At 35.7% G+C, this 26,087-nt stretch overlaps 1 protein-coding gene across 1 annotated transcript in view; it reads left to right on the plus strand.

Annotated features, from left to right (window-relative positions):
* IL1RAPL1 (interleukin 1 receptor accessory protein like 1) overlaps nucleotides 1-21,007 on the plus strand; it is a 314,390-nt gene extending 293,383 nt beyond the window's left edge. Inside the window, exons 4-6 of the mRNA XM_036439706.2 lie at nucleotides 5,164-5,307; nucleotides 17,820-17,990; nucleotides 18,427-21,007. Coding sequence (XP_036295599.2) covers nucleotides 5,164-5,307; nucleotides 17,820-17,990; nucleotides 18,427-19,145 — 1,034 coding nt within the window. The 3' untranslated portion in view covers nucleotides 19,146-21,007. The remainder of the gene's footprint in view (nucleotides 1-5,163; nucleotides 5,308-17,819; nucleotides 17,991-18,426) is intronic.
* The last annotated feature ends 5,080 nt before the right edge of the window (nucleotides 21,008-26,087 follow it).

The raw sequence follows: 26,087 nt of genomic DNA on the forward strand, positions 1-26,087 counted from the left end.
AAAAAATAGGTTCCCAAAATATACAAAGTAATTGCACCAGGATTAGTGTAAACCAAATGCATTTATTATTTGCAATGTAATCCAATATACTAAGAGATGGTGTGCACTTTATTTTAATTAGCTGTTTCTTTTAAAGGGTTGCTTGGTTCAACTGTCTTGATAAGAAAAAAAAATTGTAGTCATTGCTCAAAATGCTTGTAGCAAATTTAGTTTCAAATTGAAGCAATTTATTCCAAAAGCAATCTACTACTGCAGCAATAATCAATGTGTTTTCCCTTAGCCCATACTGGAGCTTTTCAAGGACCATTGTTAGTTGCCTTTAACTAAATAACTACTGGTGCCCTTAAAAGTAACTCTTGCACTTTTTCATTTGTTGTGTTTAACCAAATGTCAGTTTCCCTTAGGTTTGCCTAGCACTCTTGCTTGACAATTTTCAACTTTTAGATTCAGTCCTTTAAAGTGGACAAAGTCTATCATTTTAACAAAATAACACAGACTAAACAGATTTTTAAAGGTCTGTACTTTCCCTTTCCATTCTATGATGTTGAATTGTACTGAAATGGAATCTTTTCTTATTTTTTAAATGCCGCCACTACAAGCATCTTGAACTTGAGCCGAAAAGCAGGTCCCAATTCAAAGGATAAAATTACATTTGCCTGGGCAACACCATTTACATTATAATGCAAAGATATTCTTTGGAATTAGTAGTTTGAGTTTCTTCAGATATATTCCCAGAAGTGGAATTGCTGGGTCATAAGGCAGTTCATTTTAATGTAAAGATAAAACATAAAAGTAGACCCAAGTCTTTTCTTTTAACTGTAGCAGAATTTAACCCTTAGTAATTTTGTCATCATTCAATGTATATAAGCAATAATGGGTAGCACTCATATTAATGAATGTGTCCAGCTTAGAGCAAAAGAAATGTAGCAATTAAATTTAATAACTGTTTTCTTTAGGAGTTTTTATTTATGCTTTATAAACCAATGTGAATAACTTAAATCAAATGAAAAAAAAATTTAACCTGCACATATTTATAATGTGAAAGCATTTAAATTACTCTTGCATAAAAATAATGTAACTGAGAAGCAGGCACTGGTATGTGTACTATTCGAGAGAAAAAAAAACACCCAAGAACATTTCTGACTTTCAAGGATGTTATAAGAACACCATGCTTCTGCATGTAATTTTATGGAAGTATCTGGGAACAGTCTGAGATAATCTCAGGATTTCAGTATCAATTAGTAACTCATAAAAGCTATTTCTTTGGACATGGTTTTGCTATCATTATTAGTAAAGGACTATCATATGGCTCAGAAAACTTATTCTTGCTTATTGCCTATACTTTAGGTATATATAAGTTTTCATATGTTTGTACCGTAAAGGAGGTATTCATGACACAAGACCACTTTGTAATTGCTTAGCTACATCGACCCTGCTCTCTTTTTCTCATTACATTTCAGACAATGCTATTGATTGGCCGAGTAAAATAGTGTATAAAACTTTCCGAGTGGCTCATGACATCTAGAAATGGGAATCATTCATATTTAGGCAAATACTTCTCTAAAATTTTTAAAAAACTTATTTTTATATAATTTTCTCTGATTTATATATACTCAATTTTTACAAGCTGGAAAAAAACTATATATATAGAGACCAATATTATAAATTCCATCTGAAGAAAATGAGAACTCTGCTTATTGAATTAATACCATTATGTTCTAGGCATTTTTTTTTCATGTATCTAAGGGTATTCGACTAGATAAGGGTGCATAGGACATGTTGGATGCCCAAGCCCAGTGCCAGCATCCGGAATCAAAGGGTGGGCTTGGGGGCAATACAAAGAACCATTCCCCTCTGGGAAGTTATCTACAGCATAATAGCTGTCCTGACTTACATTTCTCATTACAGCTTCTCCCCACATAGAATGTGTGTTAGACCTTACTAGTACAATGGCTCTTTAAAATATTTTTCAAATAATTGAAGTACGATTAACATAATAAAAAGAATAAACCTTCAGTGTTCAGCTCAATAAGTTTTGACAAATGTATATACGTGTGTATCCACACCCAGAAAAAATACAGAATATTTAATACACCCCAGAAGTTTTATCTTCTCCCTTTCCAATAAATATTATCATAACCCATCCATAAAACAATCATTTGGTGATTTCTATAACTATGCTTAATTTTTGCCCTGTTCTTAGGCTTCATTTAAATAGAACTGTATAAAAAAAGTATTATTTTATGTCTGGTTTCCTTCACCTAACATCATCTGTGAGATTCATGCATGTTGCATGTATCTGTAGTTTATTCCTTGTGCTGCTGTGTATATTCTAGCATATGGATAGATGTTCATTATCTCCTGTTAAAGAGCATTTGGGTTGTTTCCAGTTGTGGCTACTTTGAACAAGACTACTGTGAACATTCTTATACAAATCTTCTTGTGGACATCTGCTTATATTTCCTTTGGGTAAATACTTAGGATTGTAATTGCTGCTGATAGGGTGCATTCATATTTAACTTCATTAGAAGCTACTTCAGATTTTCTAATATAGTAGCGCCATTGAGCACTTCCACTAGCAATGTTTGGGAGTGGAAGTTAAGCATTCTCCATTCGTTTTCCATTTCTTTTCTCCCAAAAGAAATTTTAGAGTGATACATTTCAACTGTTTAATGTATTAACTTAGAAAAGAGAATGACTCTTAAAAGAAACCGTGATCTCCCATCATAATCATTGTAATTTAAAGCAGATTTTTCTGATGCACAAATTAGCCTATGGGCATGTTGGAGCATTATGCAAGTTTCTTTGTGTGGTGGAGTTTAACACACATAGAACAAGTCTTGAGAGAACAAGACTCATTGGACCCCACGGTATTATCTACTCACTTATCCTTTCTTTTCACATACCTTTGGGAAAACATTATGCTGAATAGCATTTTATATTTCATTTCTGGTATTTTTGTGGTACTATTTTGTGTTGACTCTCACAAGAGTCAACAGATAACACTGTCTGATATTTATAAATCCACAATGCTAAACTTCCTGGAGGTACTTTTCGGTATTTCACACTTCATATTAATTTATTTAGACCCTAAAAGATTTAATAGCTCACTTTATTTTTCTTTCTTAAATTCATAAAGCCCAACCACTTTTTCTAATATTTTCTTCTAGACCTTTTTCATTTTAATAAGAGCAGGAAATCACACTTGATTAAACAATAGTTGTATGTGTTTGTTTATTAAACTGTTGAATTAGAAATGAAGGACTAAAAAATGAGAAGTATGGCTGAGTTTTTTCTGCAATGCAAACACACACAGACACACACACACACTCACACAGTCTTTGTGAGAAAATGATGGCCACGCTTTTCAGATTACTTATCACTGATATTGCACTACACCCATGATGATTTCAACCCATTACAAAATCTCACGAATGATCTTGTAATCCAAGAGTAGTCATCACTACAAAACCATACATTAAAGTTCCCAATCTAAGCCTATTACAAAATTAGATAACCCACTAGTGGCACCTAAATTACAAAATCAAAAATACCATTATGATAGAGCCATAAATTCAGGAATATTTATCTTTAGTCATAATTAAGGAAAATAGTACTTTTCAAAGTAGTTGCCAACTGCAGTGTACATGGCTACCCATCAGTATAGACAACATATGGACTACAATGATCAAGTACAACATGAATACAAAGGCAGTAATTTAAAATGAGTTTCAAAGTCTGTGGAGTCTGGCTTAATGTGTAAATGCAAGTAGACTTGAATTTGTTACAATGTCTATGAATTCTAAAGAAGAAAAAAGTTCTAGCCAGTTTGGTTCAGTGGATAGAGCATTGGCCTGCAAAGTAAAGGGCCCCAGGTTTGATTCTGGTCAAGGGCACATGCCTGAGTTGTGGGCTCCAACCTCAGTAGGGAGCATGCAGGAGGCAGCTGATCAATTATTCTCTCTCATTGATGTTTCTATCTCTCTCTCTCCCTTCCTCTCTGAAATCCATAAAAATAAATTTTAAAATAATAAAATAAAGGAGAAAAAAGAAGTGAATATTTTATCATGAAAAAATTGTCTGATAATTTTGTCATGTAGACATTTAATAGGAATAAGAGAACTTGAGTACAGTGAATAGCAAGAAAATATTTTTGTCTTGAGAGAATGTAGTAACATGTCTAATGAAAGGGGAACATTTTAAGTAGCTTAGTGAAAGGAAAACACTCCAAACACAGTTGTGTAACATCTACTAGGTAAACTATTTCTTTAACCCTAGAAGCATGCAGCCTCTTAAGACTATGGTAGGTCACACTGGCACTATTTTATTCAGAAATATGTAGGACAGGAGTCATTGCTCCTGGCAAGAGCCAGCAGGCAATATTGGTTAGGTTCACACTGCCCCTCGGAAACTGTGTTTCTTCACTTATCACCTCTTAGTCCCAGCCCTCAAGTGACAGCTCAGATGAGAAGGATAAAGATAAAGATTCACATTAGGGCCAGCCTGCATGACTTAGTGGTTGACTGTCGACCTATGAACCAGAAGGTCATGGTTGATTCCAGGTCAGGCCATATGCCCTGGTTGCAGGCTCAATTCCCAGTGTGGAGAATGTAGGAGGCAGCCGATCAATGATTCTCTCTCATTATTGATGCTTCTCTCTCTCTCTCTCTCTCTCTCTCTCTCTCTCTCTCTCTCTCTCTCTCTCTCTCTCTCTAAATATATATATTCACATGGGTTGAGTTCAGAAGCCATCCTGGCTTAAGCTTCATATCAACAGAAACCAACTCTATAAGCATAGCTTGTAGAATTCTTACAAGGGTTTTGTTTGTATGTAAGAGTTATTTCACCCAAGCAAGCCTAAAATTATTTTTTTTCCAAGCAGGTATTTCTAATTCTGTCAGTCCAAATGCAATCTAGGAACATAGGTTCATTTTTACCACAAGCAATGTTGCATAGCAACAGTTACCATATATCCCCTCATCTGGTTACCAAGGAAACCAAGCTAGAAAGTTATTGAAAGGCCAAATTTCCATGCAAAAAGGAAAGGGGTTGTATTAATGCATTGCCCACATCTGGTCTCAGCCACAAAACTGTGAAGTCAAGTTGAATGTGTGATTTTGGGTGTGAATATGGTATAAATCTCTCTTGTGGTGTTTTCCCCAGAGCTGATGTACACAGTTGAACTTGCTGGAGGGCTTGGTGCTATCCTGCTGCTGCTTATTTGTTTGGTGACCGTCTACAAGTGCTACAAAATAGAGATCATGCTCTTCTACAGGAATCACTTTGGAGCTGAGGAGCTGGATGGAGGTAAGATGAGTTCCCACTTTTAACGTCTTTCTGAATTTTCTTATTCATTTTCTGTCTTTGTTTTATTGAGGAAGGGAAGAAAAATTAACTTCATTAGCCATTGATAAGAGCTCTAGAATATTTCAGTGTTCAGTTTGTAACTTAATTTATTACATGGAACTATATGTGTGATTCTTTGGAGCCAACAGCTATTTTCCTCTGAAAATTGTAAAGCAGCCGGTTTGGCTCAGTGAATAGAGCGTTGGCCTGGGGACTCAAGGGTCCCAGGTTTGATTTTGATTAAGGGCATGTACCTTGGTTGCGGGCACATCCCCAGTAAGGTCTGTGCAGGAGGCAGCTGATCGATGTTTCTGGCTCTCTATCCCTCTCCTTTCATCTCTGTAACAAGTCAATAAAATATATGAAAATTGTAAAGCAACACCTACCCTCTTTTGAATTGTATTCCAAACAACACTTGTGAATTACAAGTGCTGATTACAATGCTCTCAGAGTATTCATTTTCTCTCACATTGTAATCATTACTGAAAGGCCAGCTTCACTTTTCTATATAGATAAGGTGTGTTTCTTTTAATTGTGTTCTCTAGCCTGGTAGTTTGAAGTGAATCTCAATTTGTTCCTTGTTTAAACTGATCAGTTATAATAAACTGTACTGAGCATTTTAGAATTCACCCAGCAATCTTTTCAAGCCTGTTTATTTAGCTATAATTAGGCAAACTAATTTTTATTCTAAGTGTGGACCAACAGATAGGAAAGTGCACAAGCATATTGTTTTCATAATTATACATTTATTAGTTTTACTCAAATTGGACAAGTAAATATTATTTTCATAGAAATGATAATTGTTTTTGCCTCTGGTCAGTCATAATTATGCATATAATCTAAGAGGAATTTAGATTGCTAAAAACTGAGCTCTTTAAACCACCTATTAGAGGACTTAAGTTTTTGGGGGTTTTTTTCCTTGTTGGTCCTTTGAAAATGGTTTGTATATGAGATAAATTTACAATACAGGAAACATATGCAACTTGACACTAAATAGGTGATGGTTTCTCGATCATATTTATAAACTTTTTTTTCATTAACTGTCAGTTTTACACTAAATAGTACAAAGAAAAAAATGCCATGATACCACATTTCCAGGTCTTCTGGAATAAATCCCCAGGTAGAAGTATAGGTTGCCAGACTTGTGAGGGGGAACAGCTCATTTAGCATCCCTAACACTCCTTTATATATTTTTAAAATATATTTTTATTGATTTCAGAAAAGAAGGGAGAGGGGAGATAGAAGCATCAGTGATGAGAGAGAATCATTGATCGGCCGCCTCTTGCACGCCCCATACTGGGGATGGAGCCCACAACCTGGGCATGTGCCCTGACTAGGAATCAAACTGTGACCTCCTGGTTCATAGGTTGATACTCAACCATTGAGCCACACCAGCTGGGTTTTAACACTCCTCTCTATTTAACCTCCCTTTTCCATTAGGGTAAAGTCTGTGCTGTATTTCTTTTCTTTTAAGTGCTAATTTGCCTATTTCTTCTTCGTTCCTAATTTTCTTGCCTGTTTATACAAATTATTCATATTTTTGCTACTGATTTAAAGAGATATGAGAAAAGTGTCAATGTCAGAGCTGTTGTTGAATGGGTACTAAGCAATGTGCTAGGCATTCTGAAAATCATTCTTGCTAAACCTATAATAAAAAAATTCTGAGGCTAGTTATCATCTCTATTTTATGGATATAGCAACTGAGGCTCCCAGAGGTTAAATAACTTACTGAAGAAAATATCATAAGTATTATGGGTCATGGCCAATATGGGATTGGAAAGTAGGTCAATTTCCAAAGCCTTTATTTTACTGAACACAGAATCCCTGTTGTTTTTAACCCTTTAAAAATTTGGTATGTTCAGTATAATCTAAAGATCCACTATTATTTGCATGATTAGCACAATAGAATATACTTGGAAAAGCAGTTTATTAAGCAAGTCTCACTTTATTAACCCTATTTTTAATATATTTATTTTTTGTTCTAACGACATGAATGATGTTACCCAAACTATCAATTTCTAGAATTTTTTAAATTTAAATTCTTTATTGCTGAAAATATTACATGTCTCCTTTTCCCCTCTAGTATGGTATGGTTTTTATTTGTCATGTTCTAAATGGTAGGAGATTCTAATGATTTTGGATGCCTATGAACCTTAGTCACATCCCCTTGGATCCTTCAACACATGCTGTTGTGGTAAAATGATTATCTCCTCCATCAGTGGTGGAGAATTTCTCTGACATCATTAAATTCCCATTTTCCTAGCTGTCCTTCAAATCCTTCCACCTTCCAAAGAAATAACTGTTAAGAAGAGACACCAGGCTTTTCATATTCTTGAGTTGGTTTCAAAAAAAAAAAAAAAAAAAAAGCAATTTGAAAGTCAAAACGGAGCAATGTCTCTTTTATCTTGACCATCTTTTCACCTCCTCTGAAAGGGGAATACATAAAATACCTTGGAAACAAAGGAAGACCAAGAGTGTGAAGAAGAACAGGAAAAGAAAGTTTAGCTAATATTTTGAAGTAATGCCTTACTATGGTGACATGATATTAACAAATTCATTGACCATTTATTGAATATTTACCAAATAACAAATACAGTGTTGATTAGTTTATTGAGACTCAGAGAATCACACAACCAGAAAGACAGAATTTAAACCCAGGTCTAAACAACTCCAAATCCTAACTATTTCAGCTACTGTGTCAGACTAGGAGAGGGAATGTTTAGCATCAGAGACACATTCAACCAGTTCCTTGTAGGTTATTACAATAGGCATTACCTGGCTCTGTCAGTTCTATATCAGGATTCCAAGACAGAACATATAGCTGCTTTGCTCCCTCAGTTTGTTCCCATTATTCCCTGTCCCCCTCTAACCTTCCACTTTGTTGTTGCTCCTGAACTCAGGCCTTAGCATTTCTCTTCTGATTCTGAAACACCCACCTTTCTGGATTTTATTTATAACTCTATCTTCAATTGCCTTTATGCACAAAAAACTCCTTAACCCTAGTTTCCTTGTTTTAGTATCTTTTTTTGTTACTAGGAGGACCAGGAAGCATAAGGTAGTGCTGGCACTTTTAGGGAGAAAACCAATGAGGCCACAGAACCTGTGAAATCACACATGAAGCCATAGTGCAGAGTTTTATTTATTTAATTTTTTGGCATTATGCTCCATACTTAATCCGGTCTTTTTTTCTTCCTTTCCTTCTATCCACTGAACTGTTCAAATAACATTATTATTAGAGAAATGTAAGAATATATACTGTAAGAAGTTGGGAAACATAGACAAGCCAAACAAAATCCAGCATATTCCCACCATTCATGGGTCACCATTGTTACCACTTTAGCACACGTCCTTGTGGCATCTTCCAGGTGGGAGGAAGACATTTGTCACATGGGAGACTTATCTCCTCTTTTGGGGGTGGGGGTGGGAACAGAGATGTCAGAGAGTTCTTGCAATTTATTAAGTAACTTTAATTCAAAATAATCAACATGCCATTGTGGGATATCTTGGGGAAGCCTGCCGTAGGTCCCAACAAAATAATCAAGCCTGGAACAATATCCCACTAGATACTCTGTAGGGATTGGATGTGTCTGTAAATTATGTTAACTAATCATATCTTTGAATAGCACTGATTTCAGGATGGAGGGTCTGTTTCCTATAATTAGTAAACAGCTGCTAATTTTAGCAATGAAACTTGATTTCTGACATCCATTGTGTTAATTAATGAACTATCTACTTTTGATAAAAAATAAAAATAGTTGATGTGCTTACAGGGCTGCCTCTAGAGAAAGTGTGTCAAACTCAAAGGCTAACAAGGGCCAAATAAACAAGGTTTAGGTTTATGTGGGCCACACAAAAACAGAGGTTCCCTTCCACTTTAGTTTAAGAGTTTGTATAGATATAATCCTTCCTTCCTCTCCATTTCTCCTCCCTTGCTCTCTCATACAGGTTCTATTTTATTCCTAACTTATAAAGATGTTCCTTATAATTCCAAGATCTAGTTATTTTCTCCTTCATTGCTAAAAAATGGCACTAGAGACACATTATGATGGTCCTTTTTCAGTTTAAGAAATGATCACTTACTAGTAAATGCTTACTACTTGTAGAGCATTGTGAATCCCAGATTCCTTATCTCTCTTCTGTGAAAGGAAGGCTGAAAGACAAAGTCATGAAGAAAAGAATTATTACTTCCAAAATTTTGCAAAGATGTCTAGATTTCAGAACCAGCTCTACAAGTAAAAAATATATAATAGCTATTTAAAGAAAAATAAGATTCTAAACTTATAGGTAGTCTAATAATAGAAGAAAATAGCAAGTAGCAACTCTTACATGATGATTATGTTGGCAAATATCAGTAAGGTGCTACATAAGTTTTTAATTAGGAAGTAACTTATAAGAATAGGTTTAAGGCTTAATTTTTGGGGGGAAGGATCTAATTCTAGACAAGTGACACTATTTTATGTTTGCTTTTCTCAGAGGGCAAACAGTTCTGTTTTTATTTATATACCTTTGACTATGAAGGTTAAGGGGCATGCTAACTCATAATGATGATAGAACAAGCTTAAAAGAAGCTACTTTTGGCAGGCTTGTTACAAACTTATAAATTGCTAATACAATTTCTATTTTCAAAAAGAAGAGAAACCTGTAGTTCTACTTTGGGAGTTATTACAGGTTTAGAAAAAAATGAGTTAGAGCAATCTAACTAATTTACATATTTACATATTTATATACTTATAAAAATACTAGAGGCCTGGTGCACGAAATTTGTGCATGGGGGTGTGTGTCCCTCAGCCCAGCCTGCACCCTCTCCAATCTGGGACCCCTTGAGGGATGCTCTGTGGGATCAGGCCTAAACAGGCAGTCGGACATCCCTCTCACAATCCAGAACTGCTGGATCCCAACTTCTCACTTGCCTGCCTGCCTGATTGCCCCTAACCACTTCTATCTGCCAGCCTGATCACTCCCTAACAACTCCCCTGCCAGCCTGATAGATGCCTAACTGCTCCGCTGCTGGCCCAATTGCCCCTAATTGGCCTACCCTGCTGGCCTGGTAACCCCTAACTGCCCTCTCTTGCCAGCCTAGTTTACCCCAACTGCTCTCTTCTGCTGGCCCAGTCACCCCTAACAGCCTTCCCCTGCAGGCCTGATAACCTCTAAATGCCCTTCCTTGCAGGTTTGGTCCCTCCCAACTGCCCTCCCCTGCTGGCCTGATTGCTCCCAATTGCCATCCCATGAAGGCCTGGTCCCCCCAACTGCCCTCTCCTGGGTGGCCATCTTGCATTCACATGGGGGCAGCAATCTTTGACCACACAGGGGCAGCCATTTTGTGTCTTGGAGTGACAGTCAATTTGCATATTACTCTTTTATTAGAGAGGATAGTAGTTAATTCAGTCAGTTGAAGGAGAAAATTCTATTGTACTCATTGCTTGACTTAAGATAGCAAAGCAACTAATTGATTGATTAATTTAAATTTAATAGCATACAAAAATGTTGTGCTTTTACTTTCCTCCCCTCCCATTTTATACTATTGTGATATTTTATATATTTTACAGTGTATGTTCATTAAAATAAATTATTTTAGCGACAGTTATTTTTAATATTAGTTTTGAGCTTTTGTACTAGAGATAAAAGTTATTAATTTACACACCATAATCATAGTATTAGAGTATTCTGAATCTTATTATATGTTTACTTTTATTTTAGGGTTTTGTATTTTTATGTTTTCATGTTGTTACTTAGTGCTCTTTCATTTTAACTTGAAGAACTTCCTTTAGTATTTCTTGGAAGCCAAGTCTAGTGCTGATGAACTCCCTTAACTTGTGTTTGGGAATGTCTTTATTTCTCCCTCATTTCTGAAGGACACATTTTCTGATTTTAGTATTCTTGGTTGGATTTTTTTTTCCTTTGATCACTTTGAATATTTCATCCCACTTTCTTCTGGTATGCAAGGTTTTTACAGAGAAATTCACTGATAGCCTTATGGGGGTGCTTTAGTATGTGCTGAGTCATTTTTATCAGGCTGCTTTCAAAATTCTCTCTTTGACATCTAGCATTTTGATTATAACATGTCATCTTTGGTTTTATCTTGCTTGGCTCCTTTGAGCTTCCTGTACCTGGATGATAAACTTCTTTCCCAAGATTTAGGGAGTTTTCAACTTTTATTTCTTTAAATAAGCTCTCTGCTACTTTCTCTCTCTTCTTGTTCTAAAACTCCCATGATATAAATGTTAGTTCACTTGATGGTGTCCATAGGCTTTCTTCATTAAAAAAAAAAAAAAAAAAAAAAAAAAAAAAAAAAAAAAAAAGTGTTCCTCAGTCTAATTTCAAATGCTCTATCTTCAAGTTTTCTGCTTTATTCTTCTGCATGACCAAGTTGTTTTTGAAGCTATTGTTTGTTTTTGTTGTTTTTAATCCTGTTGTATTCTTCAGGTCTAGTATTTCTGCTTGATTCTTTTTTATTATTTCTATTTCTTTATTAAGCTTTTTAATTTATTCATCATTGTTTTTCTGATTTTGTTAACTTGTCTATCTGAGCTTTGTTTTTGTTTATTTTCTTTCATTGGGTTTCTTTAAGATTATTATTTTGAATTATTTGTTAGGCAAATTGTAGATCTCCATTTCTTTGGAATTGGTCACTGGACCTCTATTATTCTCCTTTGTTGGTATCATATTTGCCTGATTTTTCTTTATCCATGTATCCTTACATTGGTATCTGCATTTGAAGGAGTAAGCACCTTGTCCATCAGTCTTTACAGACTGATTTCAGCAGGTAAACTTCTGCCTATTTCTCAAGCCAATGGGATTACCTCTAGAATTATAGTCAAGCTTGATTGTCACTAGTTTTGAGGCTAGATCTATAGTAGGCCTGTTACAAGGGGCTTAGCTAGGCAAGGCTGTCTGGTTCCTGGTTGAGTGGGACTATCTTTGGACAAATGTCCATATCAGGTTCCACACAGATGGGTCCCTGAGTGGGCAAGATGGACTCTGGACTATAGATAATAAGACACATATAAAGGATGTCTTATTTGGCCATTTTATGGGCATCACTCCTGTTGTTCATTTTTTGTGGCATATGGCAATCAGAATCTCTCGAAAGTCATGGGAAGAGTAAATCAATTACTATATTTGCATTTATGAAGGTTATTACTTTGTGTACACCAGCTGTTTTCCATCTCTATGGTGAATATAATTATAAATGATGCTTTAAATTTGAGAAAATGAAATTTAGAGAATAAAGTTTAGATTAGGAAATATACCCTTGCACTACCCTGTTATGACTATTTATTTTTCAATTACAGTTGACAGTCAACATTATTTTGTGTTAGTGTCAGGTGTATAGTACATCAGTTAGATATTTACTAGTATATAATTTGCAATATGATCCCTCAGGTAATTCTAGTACCCACCTGGTGCCATACATAGTTATTACAATATTATTGACTACATTCCCTATGCTGTACTTTATATCCCCATGACTGTTTTGTAGCAAATTATTATTTCTTAATCCCTTCAGCTTTTTTTTTTCACCCATTCTCCAATGCTTCTCCCTTCTGGCATCCATCAATTTGCTTTCTGTATCTATAAATGTTTCTTCATTTAGTTTGTTCTTTATATTTCGCATGTAAATCATATCATATGGTATTTGTCTTTATCTGCCTAACTTATTTCACTTACCAAAATGCCCTCTAGGTTCATCCATGCTGTCGCAAATAATGCCTAGCTAGATTTGAGCTGTTTATAAATTTAAGTTGTCTTTAAAAGATCACAGGTCTATCCTTTAAAAAAACTTGACATTTTTCCCCCTATGATTATAAAAATGTCATTTTTTAAAGTTTCTCTAGTACAAGAAGCTCATAAAGATTATTAAATATATGTTCTTACAGATAGTTTTAAAATATATTTTTATTCATTTCAGAAAGGAAGGGAGAGGGAGAGAGAGAGAGAAACATTAATGATGAGAGAGAATCATCAATGGGCTGCTTCCTGCATGCCCCCTATCTGGAATTGAGCCCGGACCCAAGCACATGCCCTGACCAAGAATCAAACTGTGACCTGGTTTATAAGTCAACCACTGAGCCACACTGGCCAGGCCAGATACATTTTTTCTTAAATCTAAGAAATGTTACCTAAGATTTATCTTCAGCTGGTAATTGAGAAAAAGGAAGACTCCTCACCCATATGACTTTGAGTCATAATATATTGCTGAATTTAGTATGGTATTTGTTACAGTGTTTGGAATCTGATAAATTTTAAATTCATAGTTTTCTTTTGGTAGTTAATAAATGTCTAGCGCCCATCATTGCACTAATGTAGACTCTTGGGAAAGAGAGAAATTGATATCAATCAAGTGTCTCATTGATTTGAGGATGCTGATGCAGCTGCTTGCAAGCAGCTTTTTAGTCACATTTATGTCCAGGATAATCTGCATGTGAGCAATTTCTTTTTATCTGAGGGTTATTAGTGTAAATGCTATCAATTCATCCAGATGACATAAAGAGATAGAAAACTGACTGAGGCTATAACAGCAATTCCTGAGGTTCAAGCTATTGTAGTTACTGTATACATTACTTTAGGCAAGAAGAGTCTATTCCTTCTGTGATGAAAGTATGACTTTCAGCTATTTTATTGTGCCTTGTCATATAAGGACTAATTATCATAGATCTGAAGCTACAGTGTTTAGGTTTTGTGGTGTTTTGGTCAATTACCTAGCAGCTAACTGTAGCTCTTTGATGTCTATATACTGAATGGCCAGATCATTATGATCTCTGAACTGATGATAATCTGGCCACTCAGTGTGTATATATATATTAGAGGTCTGGTGCATGAATTCGTTCATGGGTAGGTTCCGGGAAGCCAGGCCAGGGGGAGGGGACATAGGCAGTTGGCTGGCCTGCCTCCTAGTTGAACTCGTGGTCGAGGGGACAATTTGCATATTAGCCTATTATTATATAGGATATACATTGAGTGACCAGATTATTATGCATTCAGAATTCATAATAATCTGGCCACTCAGTGTATATCCTGTCCCAGAAAGAGTTCCTCAAAGTGTGGTCTCTCAAGCATCACATGAGAGTTTTCTATAAATGTAAATTCTCAGGACCTATTTTAGACCTACTGAATGAAAAAACTCTGTATTTAACAAGCTCTCCAATATTGTGTTCATTCATGCTCAAGTATGAAAACTACTTTTCCAGAGTAGTTTACAGGGAATCTAAGACCTTCCCTTGAGTCACAATGAGAAATTACATTTCAAGACTATTCAAAAGGAGTCTTACTAAACTCCAACCCCTCACATCCTAGCAATTCCTTACAGAGCCCATCCAGGCAGCATGGAGTGTGTACCACCAAAGCCTTCTCTCGAAGGAAATGGCCCAGGTCTTGAGAAAATCTTTACTCTGACTATAAGATATAAGCCATGCCATGCTCAAATGAAAAAGCGTTCATTTATTTAATCAACTGATATATTTGAGCATTTACTAAGCTCTAGTTATATATCTGAGTCAATAATCTTTTGTTCAAAGAAAGAAGATAAGATGTGAGCACAATAATGTAATATGTGGGAAAAGAGATCACCCCACACTCAGATACATAAAACTCAAATTCAAACGAAACAAGTTGCATATTTAGCTGCTTAATTTGACAATAGTTAGCCATAAATATTTTTCAAGCTACCATAAACATAATCAGTGGTGAAGTTTGAAAAGATAAATTTTGTGACTCTATGTGGAATGGGCTAGAAGGAGAAGAAAGACCTACTAAAAATAATTATAACAACTGAGAAACAAGTACAGCCTGACCTAGGATGGAAATAGACTCAAAAGGGTTCTTACCAGTGAATGACTATAAGATTGTTGGTCAATGAAAAGGGATAAGTGGAACACATATATATAAAATTTGCAGATTAAAAAAGATTGTTATGTTATTAAAATTAAAGTAAAATAAAAGGTGAAGAACAGAGCTTGAGGATGGGAAGCTTGTTATTTTGTGAAAAAGTTGAATGTAGGATACATAATGAACATTCATTCAAACTAAAGGGCCCAAGTTATAGGTAGAGCTAGAGGACTGCTGGTAGTTCATGAGAAGAAAACAGAATTGAACATATAAGGGGAACATCTACACAGAAGTGATTGTTAATGTTATGTGAAGAAATTAGACTTTTTAAGGGAAAATGGGTTAAAGGAAAAATGAAACAGGCTATAGAAAACACTTTTGCTAGAGGCCCAGTGAATGAAATTTGTGCACTATGTGTGTGTGTGGGAGGTGTCCCTCAGCCAAGCCTGCACCCTCTCCAAATCTGGGCCACCCTCGGGCAATGTCCAATTGCCTATTGGCAGTCAGACATCCCTCTCACAATCTGGGACTGCTGACTCCCAAATGCTCACCTGCCTGCCTGATTGCCCCTAACCACTTCTGCCTGCCAATCTGATCACCCATTAACCACTCCCCTGCCAGCCTAATTAACACCTAACTGCTCTCCTGCCAACCTGATTGCCCCCAACTGCCCTCCCTGCCAGCCTGGTTGCCCCCAACAACCCTCCCCTGCCAGCCTGATCTTACCCCCAACTGCCCTTCTCTGTGACCCGAATGTCCCTAACTGCCTCTGCCTGCCTGATCACCCCTAAATGCCTTCCCCTGCCAGCCTGATCTCCTCCTCACCCGTCCTCTTCTGCTGGCCAATTTGGTTCTGATTGGTCAGTTTCTATGCCAGTCAGCATCAAAAGCTCCACCTCCTAGGCATCCATTGGCTCCTCACAGTTGACTCAGATTTGGTTCTGATTGGTCAGTTTCTATGCCAGCCTGAATCCCTGGGCCTATCAATGGGGCCTGATCAGAAAGGCAAGGATGATCAGCAGTCCCATTGGAGGCCTGGAGAGAAATGGAGGTGAGGCTGCTGGCCAGTCCTGGAGAGAGAGGCAAGTGTTGATCAAGAGCTGCCACAGAGGCTATGGATCAGACCCTGCTTCTCTCTTTAGGCCTCTCTCTGGACCTGATTCACAGTTCCCTCATTAGTCAGTGTTGAGTCATTGCACCTGCAATCGTAGCAGTCAGTACTGGGTCACCAGGCAACCCAGTGCTGACTGTAGGATGGACTTTTGGTTGGTCAAGCCTCCAGTCATTGTAGATGTGACAGACCCAGGGTTTTTATATATTAGGATGGGTTGAAGAAAGGCATCCATGGAAGAGGCAGATGAATCAAAAACAGTGTCATGTGAGCAAAAGTGATATCCAGCTGGAACTTACCAATATTGGTGGAGCAATTGTTTACATTTCTTCTGAGTCCTAAGTGCTCTGTTCTTATTAGTGTTCATGTTGATCTAGTTTTCAAAATTTTTAAGCCTAGAAAAAAGGGCAAAGAATGAGGATCCGGTCATTACAAAACTTAGATTTGGGCAAACTTTAACACCTTATAGAACTTTCTGGCAAACTAGAAGAGAACAGCTTCCAAGAAAAAAAAATAGTATATGCATGAAGTCATTCTACAATCTACAGTCTGGTTTAAGGAGCCCTCCGTCATGATAAAGACAGTAATTAGAACTGAGGTGAATTATGAATTCTGATATCACCTCTAGAAAAGGAAATTGGTGAATGAAAGACTATCCAGAAGATAACTGACTTCTTGTTTTTAGAAACAATAAATGAGAAATCTGGGATGTTTGTCTTAAAACCTTTGAGATAAATATGATGCATGATAGTGTCATCAAATAGTTGATGAGTTCTTATGTAAAAAGGGGGAAGAATGAGGAAAGGAACAGATTTTAGAACCGAGATTTATTCATTTACATTGTAATTTTTTATTCTTATTTTCAAACTGATTAACATAATGAGAAAATAATTTGGTAGTGTATTACATGTAAAATAAATGGAGAGCAGTGAAGAATTATGCCTTTTCTATAAGAATTCAGTGTAACAATATCCTCAGTCCCAAAATCCAAGAACCAACTTCTGGCAAAAAAATTAAATTAAATAAATAAATAAATAAATAAATAATCCACTGACAAGCAACTCGCAGTTCTCTCTCTCTCTCTCTCTCTCTCTCTCTCTCTCTCTCTCTCTCTCTCTCTCTCTCTTTTTCTCGACAGGGTAAAATGACTAAACGCAGTATTAATTGAATGTAGCACTATTTAGAATTAGCATATGCTATCCAAATATGTGGCTTTTTATAAACAGACAAGATTCTCTATAATCTGTGCCTCAAAAAATGCTAGAAGTTAACATATTATTATTCTTTGTATTGATTTTTCTCCTACTGCCTTCACAACAACAACAAAATGAAAACATGATCCCTTACACCTCCAAATTAGTTCCAGAATAGTTGGCATTATTGAATTGTTCTTGAAAACTAATGAAGGCTTCTTTCTGTTCCCCCGGCAGTCAAATATTTGGAGATGTTTGTGAAAAGAGGTGAATGTTTTCATATCCTATTATTTCTTTTGTAGAACAGTGACTTCAGTTTTACTCTGTACTGTTTTTGACAGACAATAAAGATTATGATGCATACTTGTCCTATACCAAAGTGGATCCTGACCAGTGGAATCAAGAGACGGGGGAAGAAGAACGCTTTGCTCTTGAAATCCTACCTGATATGCTTGAGAAGCACTATGGATATAAGTTGTTTATACCAGACAGAGATTTAATTCCAACTGGAAGTAAGTTCATGTTTTCATTTGCATATCCTTGTGTCTATCTGTGTAGACATCATTTTTAGACAGAACTTGACCTTTTGGTTCTTTATTTCAAAAATTGTATATGTCAGATTGTTAAGAAATGTTGTTATGTGTTCATATGAAACTTAATTTTGACACCTCTGAAGTGGTACTTCCATCATTTTATAAAACAACTCATCTTGATGAGCCCTAACACTTAAATAAACCAAATGAGAGATTTATGCCTGGAAAAATATCTTTAGCATTAAAAGAAGCAAATTCCATACTCTATTCAAAGTGATCATTGGATATTTTCATCTCCTCCAGATGTCACCCAATGAACACCAATTCTCATCTAGTGTGGGAAAGAGAATCTTCCAGAGCTTTCTGGAGCACATTTTGGATTTACTCATGCTGATCACTCTTTTCTCTTTTGTAGCATACATTGAAGATGTAGCAAGGTGTGTAGATCAAAGCAAGCGGCTGATTATTGTCATGACCCCAAATTACGTAGTCAGAAGGGGCTGGAGCATCTTTGAGCTGGAGACCAGACTTCGAAACATGCTTGTGACTGGAGAAATTAAAGTGATACTAATTGAATGCAGCGAACTGCGCGGAATTATGAACTACCAGGAGGTGGAGGCCCTCAAGCACACCATCAAGCTCCTGACGGTTATTAAATGGCATGGACCAAAATGCAACAAGTTGAACTCTAAGTTCTGGAAACGTTTACAATATGAAATGCCTTTTAAGAGGATAGAGCCCATTACACATGAGCAGGCTTTAGATGTTAGTGAGCAGGGGCCTTTTGGGGAGCTGCAGACTGTCTCAGCCATTTCCATGGCTGCAGCCACCTCCACAGCTCTAGCCACTGCCCATCCAGATCTCCGTTCCACCTTTCACAACACGTACCATTCACAAATGCGTCAGAAACACTACTACCGAAGCTATGAGTATGATGTACCTCCTACTGGCACCCTGCCTCTTACCTCCATAGGAAATCAGCATACCTATTGTAACATCCCTATGACACTCATCAATGGGCAGCGGCCGCAGACAAAATCCAGCAGGGAGCAGAATCCAGACGAGGCCCACACAAACAGTGCCATCCTGCCACTGTTGCCAAGGGAGACCAGTATATCCAGTGTGATTTGGTGACAGAAAAGCGAGGGGCATCCTGTCCCTGGGAGCTTGAGTAGAGTCTGCAGTCCAGTGCCTGGAACTAAATCCTCGACTGCTGCTGTTAAAAACATGCATTACAATCTCTAGAACACGAGGAAAAACAGGGTCTTGTACATATGTTTTTTCCAGTTTCTTTGTAGCATCAGTGTCTTGTTGTTTTACCACGTCTCTTACTCATGACATTTTTGACTTTGTTTTATACGTCACTGGAATTTGTAAATTGACATTTTTTTAAAGAAGAGACTTATGTATAGATAGACAACCCTTTTTTGCTTCATTAGTTTAGTTTTAGAATTGGGTTTTATTTCCTTTTCTTGATTTTGTTTTGCTTTTAACATTTCCTTGGGGTGCTTGGACAAATCCATCTGATGGGACAAGGAGCACCGGATCCTCTCTTAGGTTCTACCTAGGATCAGCAGGGCCATGTGGGCCTTCAGAGAGCAGTGCATCGAATGCCAACATTGCCATTTGAGGGGAGAAAAATAAAGAAGAGAACACTTGCTCATAGGATGGCCCCGCCAATCAGAGCCCTGAATCTTTTCCTTGTCCCACCTCATCCCCCACCGCTACCCTTCTAATGGCGGCATGATGTGTACATTCTGAGGAAGGGTGGGGGCGGGTCTAACTGTCTTAACATTTACTTCACTGCTGGTCAGAATACACTCCAGACCCAAAAGTGTGCTAGTCACCTAACAGTGACCACTACAGCGTGCTAAGAAGAGAAGATCAAGGGCATGAAAATGGGGGAAAGAGTGTTGTTTCTGTTTTTTAAATGAGTTGATGTACCCTTATATAAATATATATATAAATATAAATATACAACAAAACAAACAAACAAAAAACAAAAACAAAAAACAAAAAACAAAACAAAACCCAAAAAAAAGAGTAAGCCCTATATTTGATCACTTCCTGGAAAGGCATGAATGTGTTTGTGGCTGTTTTTGTTTGATATTCTACTTCCTCTTTTCCCTCTGTATTTTTTTCTGCAAATGAGATTATGTGCAAATGCCTGGCAAGTTAACTCAAAAGGGTGAATCAAACACAAGTCAAAATGAAATTTACATTGAAGGCTTCCAAACCAAAGGGAAGAACAGGATGTGTCATCAAATATGTTTTTGTCACCTTGTATTATACAAAATGTTATTTTCTAAAGAGTCAGAACAAATCTGTGAAACTTATTATGGGGTTCCCTTGTATTAAATGTTAACTCACTGTATTTAATTTTCAATGCTACATTCAGAATCCAGTGTTTGGTTTCACTTTGTGAACATAAGTAACACTTATTAATATCCAAGTGTTTAAATAAGAACTCAGGAGGTCATGCATATGAATACCTAGAGAAATCAGTATTTTCAAAATAAACATTATTTACACAAAGTGGTTTTTAAATTAGGTAAGAACGTGTTTAAAATAATTTTATTGTATAAAAAATAGTTTCATTTTAACTGTATAATTCTCTTTCAGAAACATAAAGCTGATGCTCCCAGGAAATCCCTCCCTACTGTGTAGCTTTATGTTTGAAATCAGTAACATAAGCAGCTAATATATATTTATGTTGAAGATAATGCAAAACCTGTCATACTGGAACTTGCAGAGGGCAGAATTGTTAAAGGGAAATATTACCTATGTAGCTTTTAGTTTAAAAACAATCAATGTGATGAAAATACTGATAATAGAACTTTTACATTATTTAGTGATCCATCGTAGGAACTTCCATTCTAGTCATTGTCTGTGGGCTGGTGTAGTGACTATTGTATGTTTGGTTTGTTCCTACCACCATATAATAAGAAAACAAGTCTACAGTTTTGGTCACTATTCTAACGTGTGAGTTGGCCACACACACAAAAAAAAGTGTAAACTTCTATATAATTTATCTGGGAGGGTAAATTTGAATTGCAAATGTACAAGCGATAAGTATAAGCATTTTGTAATAATATAAAGGCCTCAGTAAGCCTTGGGATGTGCATTGATTTTAATTTGCTTAAAAAATGTTTTTTTTCTCTGACAAATCACCTCGGTTCTTCTCTAGAATGTATTCTTTATTCCCATGTTCCCTTTGGATCTGTGTCACATTTTCAGAACTGAAGCTGCAAGGACACATAAACTTGAAGGTCAGCTCTGCACATTGGGTTATTTTCAGAATTCAAGAGAGCCATTGTTTACTTGTACTATGGACACCTGTCAGAGACTGGTGGCAGTGCACCTCATTGGACTGGATGCTAGACTCCTCCAGTGCTCAGAAAACTGTAAACATGGCAATGGCCTGGTCTATGTATTTTTCATTTTTTATTTTTTTAAGTGCACGATGGAAGTGTGGAATAATTGTAGAGGAAGTAATCATGCCACAGTCATATTTTAGGCATCCATAGGCGTTAATTTAGCTGCCTTCTGAGTACATCTTTTGTTCTATTTTTAGTGTAGATTTAAGCACTTTGAATAGCATGATTCAGGGATTGATGGGTAATATTTGATGTTCTCACAACGTAAGAAACATTTTTCCTCTAATGCTTTGTCATATTTTTTAAAAGATGAAATAAATGGAGAAGCTATCTATGGATTTAGAAACATTCCTCCCAAATATTCCTCTATCAGCTCTATGTGAGAACAAATGAACGAAACTGTCATGTGTTCACGTGCTGTGTGTTTAACAAAATTTATATTAGAACTCACAATAAAAAGAGAAAAAAATGTATTTTCCCTAGTGCTTAGGTTTCATCCTCTTTTTTCTGTGGGGGCTGTGGGAGATAAGCATATTCTAGTTTTAAAAACACAATCGAAAGTGTGAATACATTAGCCAAGCCGAAGAACAGAATGGTCTTGTGTACTTGGACATGTGTGATGTTTGGTATTGCCTGTTTTCCATCCATCATTGCTCAGGCTCCAAGTGACACATTATGGATTCAAGAGTTTATCTGGTTCTTTAATGTAACCTCTACTTGCTGCCTATGAGTGTCCTACCCTTTATACTGGTGCTCAAATCTTTGATTATTTAATTTATAATTCGTTCCTTAGGTTTCCTATAGGCAGAGAAAAAATTTGTATCTCATGCAGCCAACTGATATAAGTTTAGATTTTTCTATGAAATAAATCTGAGACACAATGAGTTAAGAGACCTGAACCTACTATATTTCTATAGCAAAACACCCAATCAACCATTTTGTGTGTATTACTTTCTTCTTAATATAAGTATTTGAACCTTATTGACTTAATCTTAAATATCTAGATACTGGCTTCTTCTTTATTTCTTTATTATTTAGTATTTTATAATGAGAAAATATTAATGGAGAGCCAACCCCTAAACTATAAGTAAGTTTTATTTATCCTAGAATAGTAATTAACTTTGACAAGTACCATTGGTGTAAATTAAGATCACCATTTCTAGGAAAATATTAATTCATACATTTGTAAATTATTTTCTGATTCTGGAATTATACCCTAGTTCTTTTTCTAGGAAGTACTTTTTATCTTGTGCTTAATTTATTTTTTTCTTAAATTTAGTTTAAGCTTATATAATTAGTTCCAGAATAAAGCTTATTGAAATTCAAAGGAGACTATTAATATTATAGAAGTGAAATAACTGAATGGAACTAAGGTATTACACAGACACCGAAAAGGAAAATCCTGGTCTCTAATCTGAACTTGATTGGTCATTTTTCCCATTATTTTCATAATTGGTTAAGAGAGATGAAATATTAAATGGGTTAGAAATCCCACCTACAGACATATATTCCCCATCACTGAAGAATTTTTTATAATATATAGTTACTTCAAAAATTAATAATGCAACTGAGTTTCCTCAAAGAGAAGCTTATCAGTGGAAGCAGATCTGTTCCTTGCCCTGTCACAAATCCTTTCCACCTTATTGTTCTGAGCAAAGAAAATAACCAACAATCAAATTTTGATTATCCTTAAAAATAGACCTTAATCTTGGGATCAGGGGCCAATTGAGTCTATAAAAAGGATTAAAGGCAATAATGAAGTCCTTGAAATTCCAGACAAAATTGTGAATGTGTGCAAAATTATATTTTCCTGAATGTCAGAGTCAAAGACATCCATCACCTAAAAATCAATTGATGTTTGGACTTAGACCATATTCTCAATCTATCATTAAGATAAACCACATATCTTGCAAGCTCTGTTATGGATACTATTCCTCACCTTCATGCACAAAAACTCACTGGATGCTTATTGTTCTTTTAACAAACAAAGGCAGTTCCTCGTTCAATATGACCCAAACTATGGGCAATTGGGTTTATAGTGAGGATAAACTTTGTATGATGACAAGCAATTCATGCCCAGATAAATGAGAACTGACTTACTATGATAGTTTACTCATTTCTTAAGTTACTCAAAAGATAATTTGGGGAGAATGTGAAATCATTTAATTTGGCATGATGCTTTATTTCATTAAACTTTTTTATGATTTAGGTTCAATCATGTTTCCTACACAAAACTATAAATTAATCCAGTACAGGGGTAGAAGAAACAACCATTTGACATGCTTTTCCGAAGGGATCCGGTTTTCTTATGCCAAGATTTAGAATTGGTTGTGTACTTGGTTTTCAGCAATTGGGCTTTTACTAGGTTCAGGATATATGATGTGATTTTGGGGTAGTAAAAATTTTGAGAATAAACTGAATGAAGTGTTTATTTAAAGTTTTACTTTTTATTCATGATTGGCAGCAAGGTGACATTTTGTGCTCTGTTGATAATTAAGATATAAGGAATTGTCAGAACTAAATGTGAGTAAAGAGAAGGATGATGATGAGTTAATCCTAATCCTAAACCTGCATGTTTTGTCATTAAACTTCAGTCACATGCATAAAAAATGCTCAGACTAAAAAGAAGGAACTCGGCTCAAATCTTCCATTGAGTATTATTTCTTCCTCCCTGGCTTAGAATACAAAATATCTTCCCATTTCAGAATTACAGACAAACAGATATCTAAAAGAAAAATTTTCTTCTGCCTCTTTGTAAATGTCCCTCTTTATAGTCTATGAATCCACTGACAAACTCATGTTTCTCAATTGGTCATTAAAGTAAGTAAAGTAGGGCACTATTGTTTTCTACCATTCACTGTGTTCATTGATGCATTCCCTAGGGTCCATAGTCTGAAAGTATTCTCTTTCTAACAAAGGCAATCATCCTCAGTCATTACATTGTATTCCCCCCAAGGCTAAATGAAGATAAACCGAAGAAGTATACATGAACTTTGAGACTATTACATGTAATATTGATGTTGTATAAATTTCAATCTTCATAGTCCATATAATCTTAAGTTTCAAAGGGCATGCTTGTCATTAAAAAAATGTAAAATGACATATTACATAGTGCATGAACATGTGGCAAAGTAAATTGGATCTATCCTTCCTAGTCAATGAGAGACTAAATTTGGGGAGATTAGATGTGAGTGTTTTAGGATAATTCTCAACTGGGGTGAAGACATCTTTATGTTAGAACACATGGACAGATGTCCATATTCTTTGCAGCATATGTTTCTGGTAACTAGAATCCTTGGTGTGTTCTTTCCACCAAAGTAGTAGAGATATGTTCATATAATCTGCTATTGAATTGTAAAGACTTTTACATTTTCAGAGTTTGAGGGAACCCAAACAGGAAAGTGAATTGAGTCATTTTTCTCTGCTGGTGTTCAAGTCAAATTTTAAACTCAGACACTCACAGATGTGTTCAACAGTCAGTAAAAAGTGCATTTTATGTAGTGTTTCCCATTAGTTTTGCTTACCCTCTTTCCTCGTTGATTTTATACAATATAGAATGTATGTAACTCATGTGTAGGTGATGGAGGCGCTCCTTTTTTTCTTAGAATACTTACAATTATATATTTGGTTTTGCTTTGAATAGCAATAGGTAAATAGACAAATACAGGTGTAAAAATGAGAAATTTTAAACTTGAATTATAATTTGTGTTTTATAGTCATTTCATAAGTATGTTACTCTCTATGAGTATGCTCTCTATATATCCTGTAAAAATAAATTTATATGTTACATAGAGATTCAAGAAATTAAATTATTTATTAAGCTACAAATGTTTCTTCTGGTTTCTACCTTGCCATAGATAAAAATAAGTTAATAGTGTGTTGTTGGAACATATGTAAGTACCTTCGTTAATTTGATAACTTGTTATAGTTTTTTCTCTATTTATGTCTGTATAAACTTATAACTTGTAGACTTAATTCCTATTATAAGTATGAAGAAAGGAATTTAGGAAATGTCCAATTGGCTGAACATAAAATCCTTGTTAAAAGGTCAAGTCTACTTACCCTTTTTTCTTCAGTACTGGATTATGGACACATTAAAAGTTATTATCATGCTAATGAGCTTTTCAAGGTTGAATTCTGCATTTCCCTCTAATCTTTTTCATAAATTTATTTGAGAAACAGAAATGAAAGGCATTAAAACATGTGAGTCCTTTTTGCTGTTTCTCTTTCTTACTTCCCAGGTATTTTATTCCTTTCATTTTAAGGTACTACTCATATAATGACCTTAAATTAAAGCCCCTTTCACGTAATATTTTAAAGTGGCCAAGATCTTTAATCATCTTATTTTTCTACTCTGTTTGTACTTACTTGTAGTGCACAGTCATCCCTAAAGGGAAATGATTTTGGCCTTCCTTTTCATTTTATGTTAAAAATAAATAAACTCATTTATTTATTTATTCATAGGGAGGGGGTGTTGGTAAATTTTTCCATCACAAGCATAACAAATGAACAAACATAAACCTCTTAGAATGAATGGACTCTTTAGGCAGAATTCATATATTAGGACAGGCTTTTAAGAAACACTTACTGAAGATGAAGCAGAGTTAAATCATTATAAAAATGGAAAGTAATATTTTAAAAAACTATAATGTTATTTCAGGCTGGATTTTAAAGTAATTAATATATTTAAAATTTCATA

Source organism: Pipistrellus kuhlii, unplaced genomic scaffold, assembly GCF_014108245.1.
Source record: "Pipistrellus kuhlii isolate mPipKuh1 unplaced genomic scaffold, mPipKuh1.p scaffold_m20_p_16, whole genome shotgun sequence".
NCBI classification, from domain to species: domain Eukaryota; kingdom Metazoa; phylum Chordata; class Mammalia; order Chiroptera; family Vespertilionidae; genus Pipistrellus; species Pipistrellus kuhlii.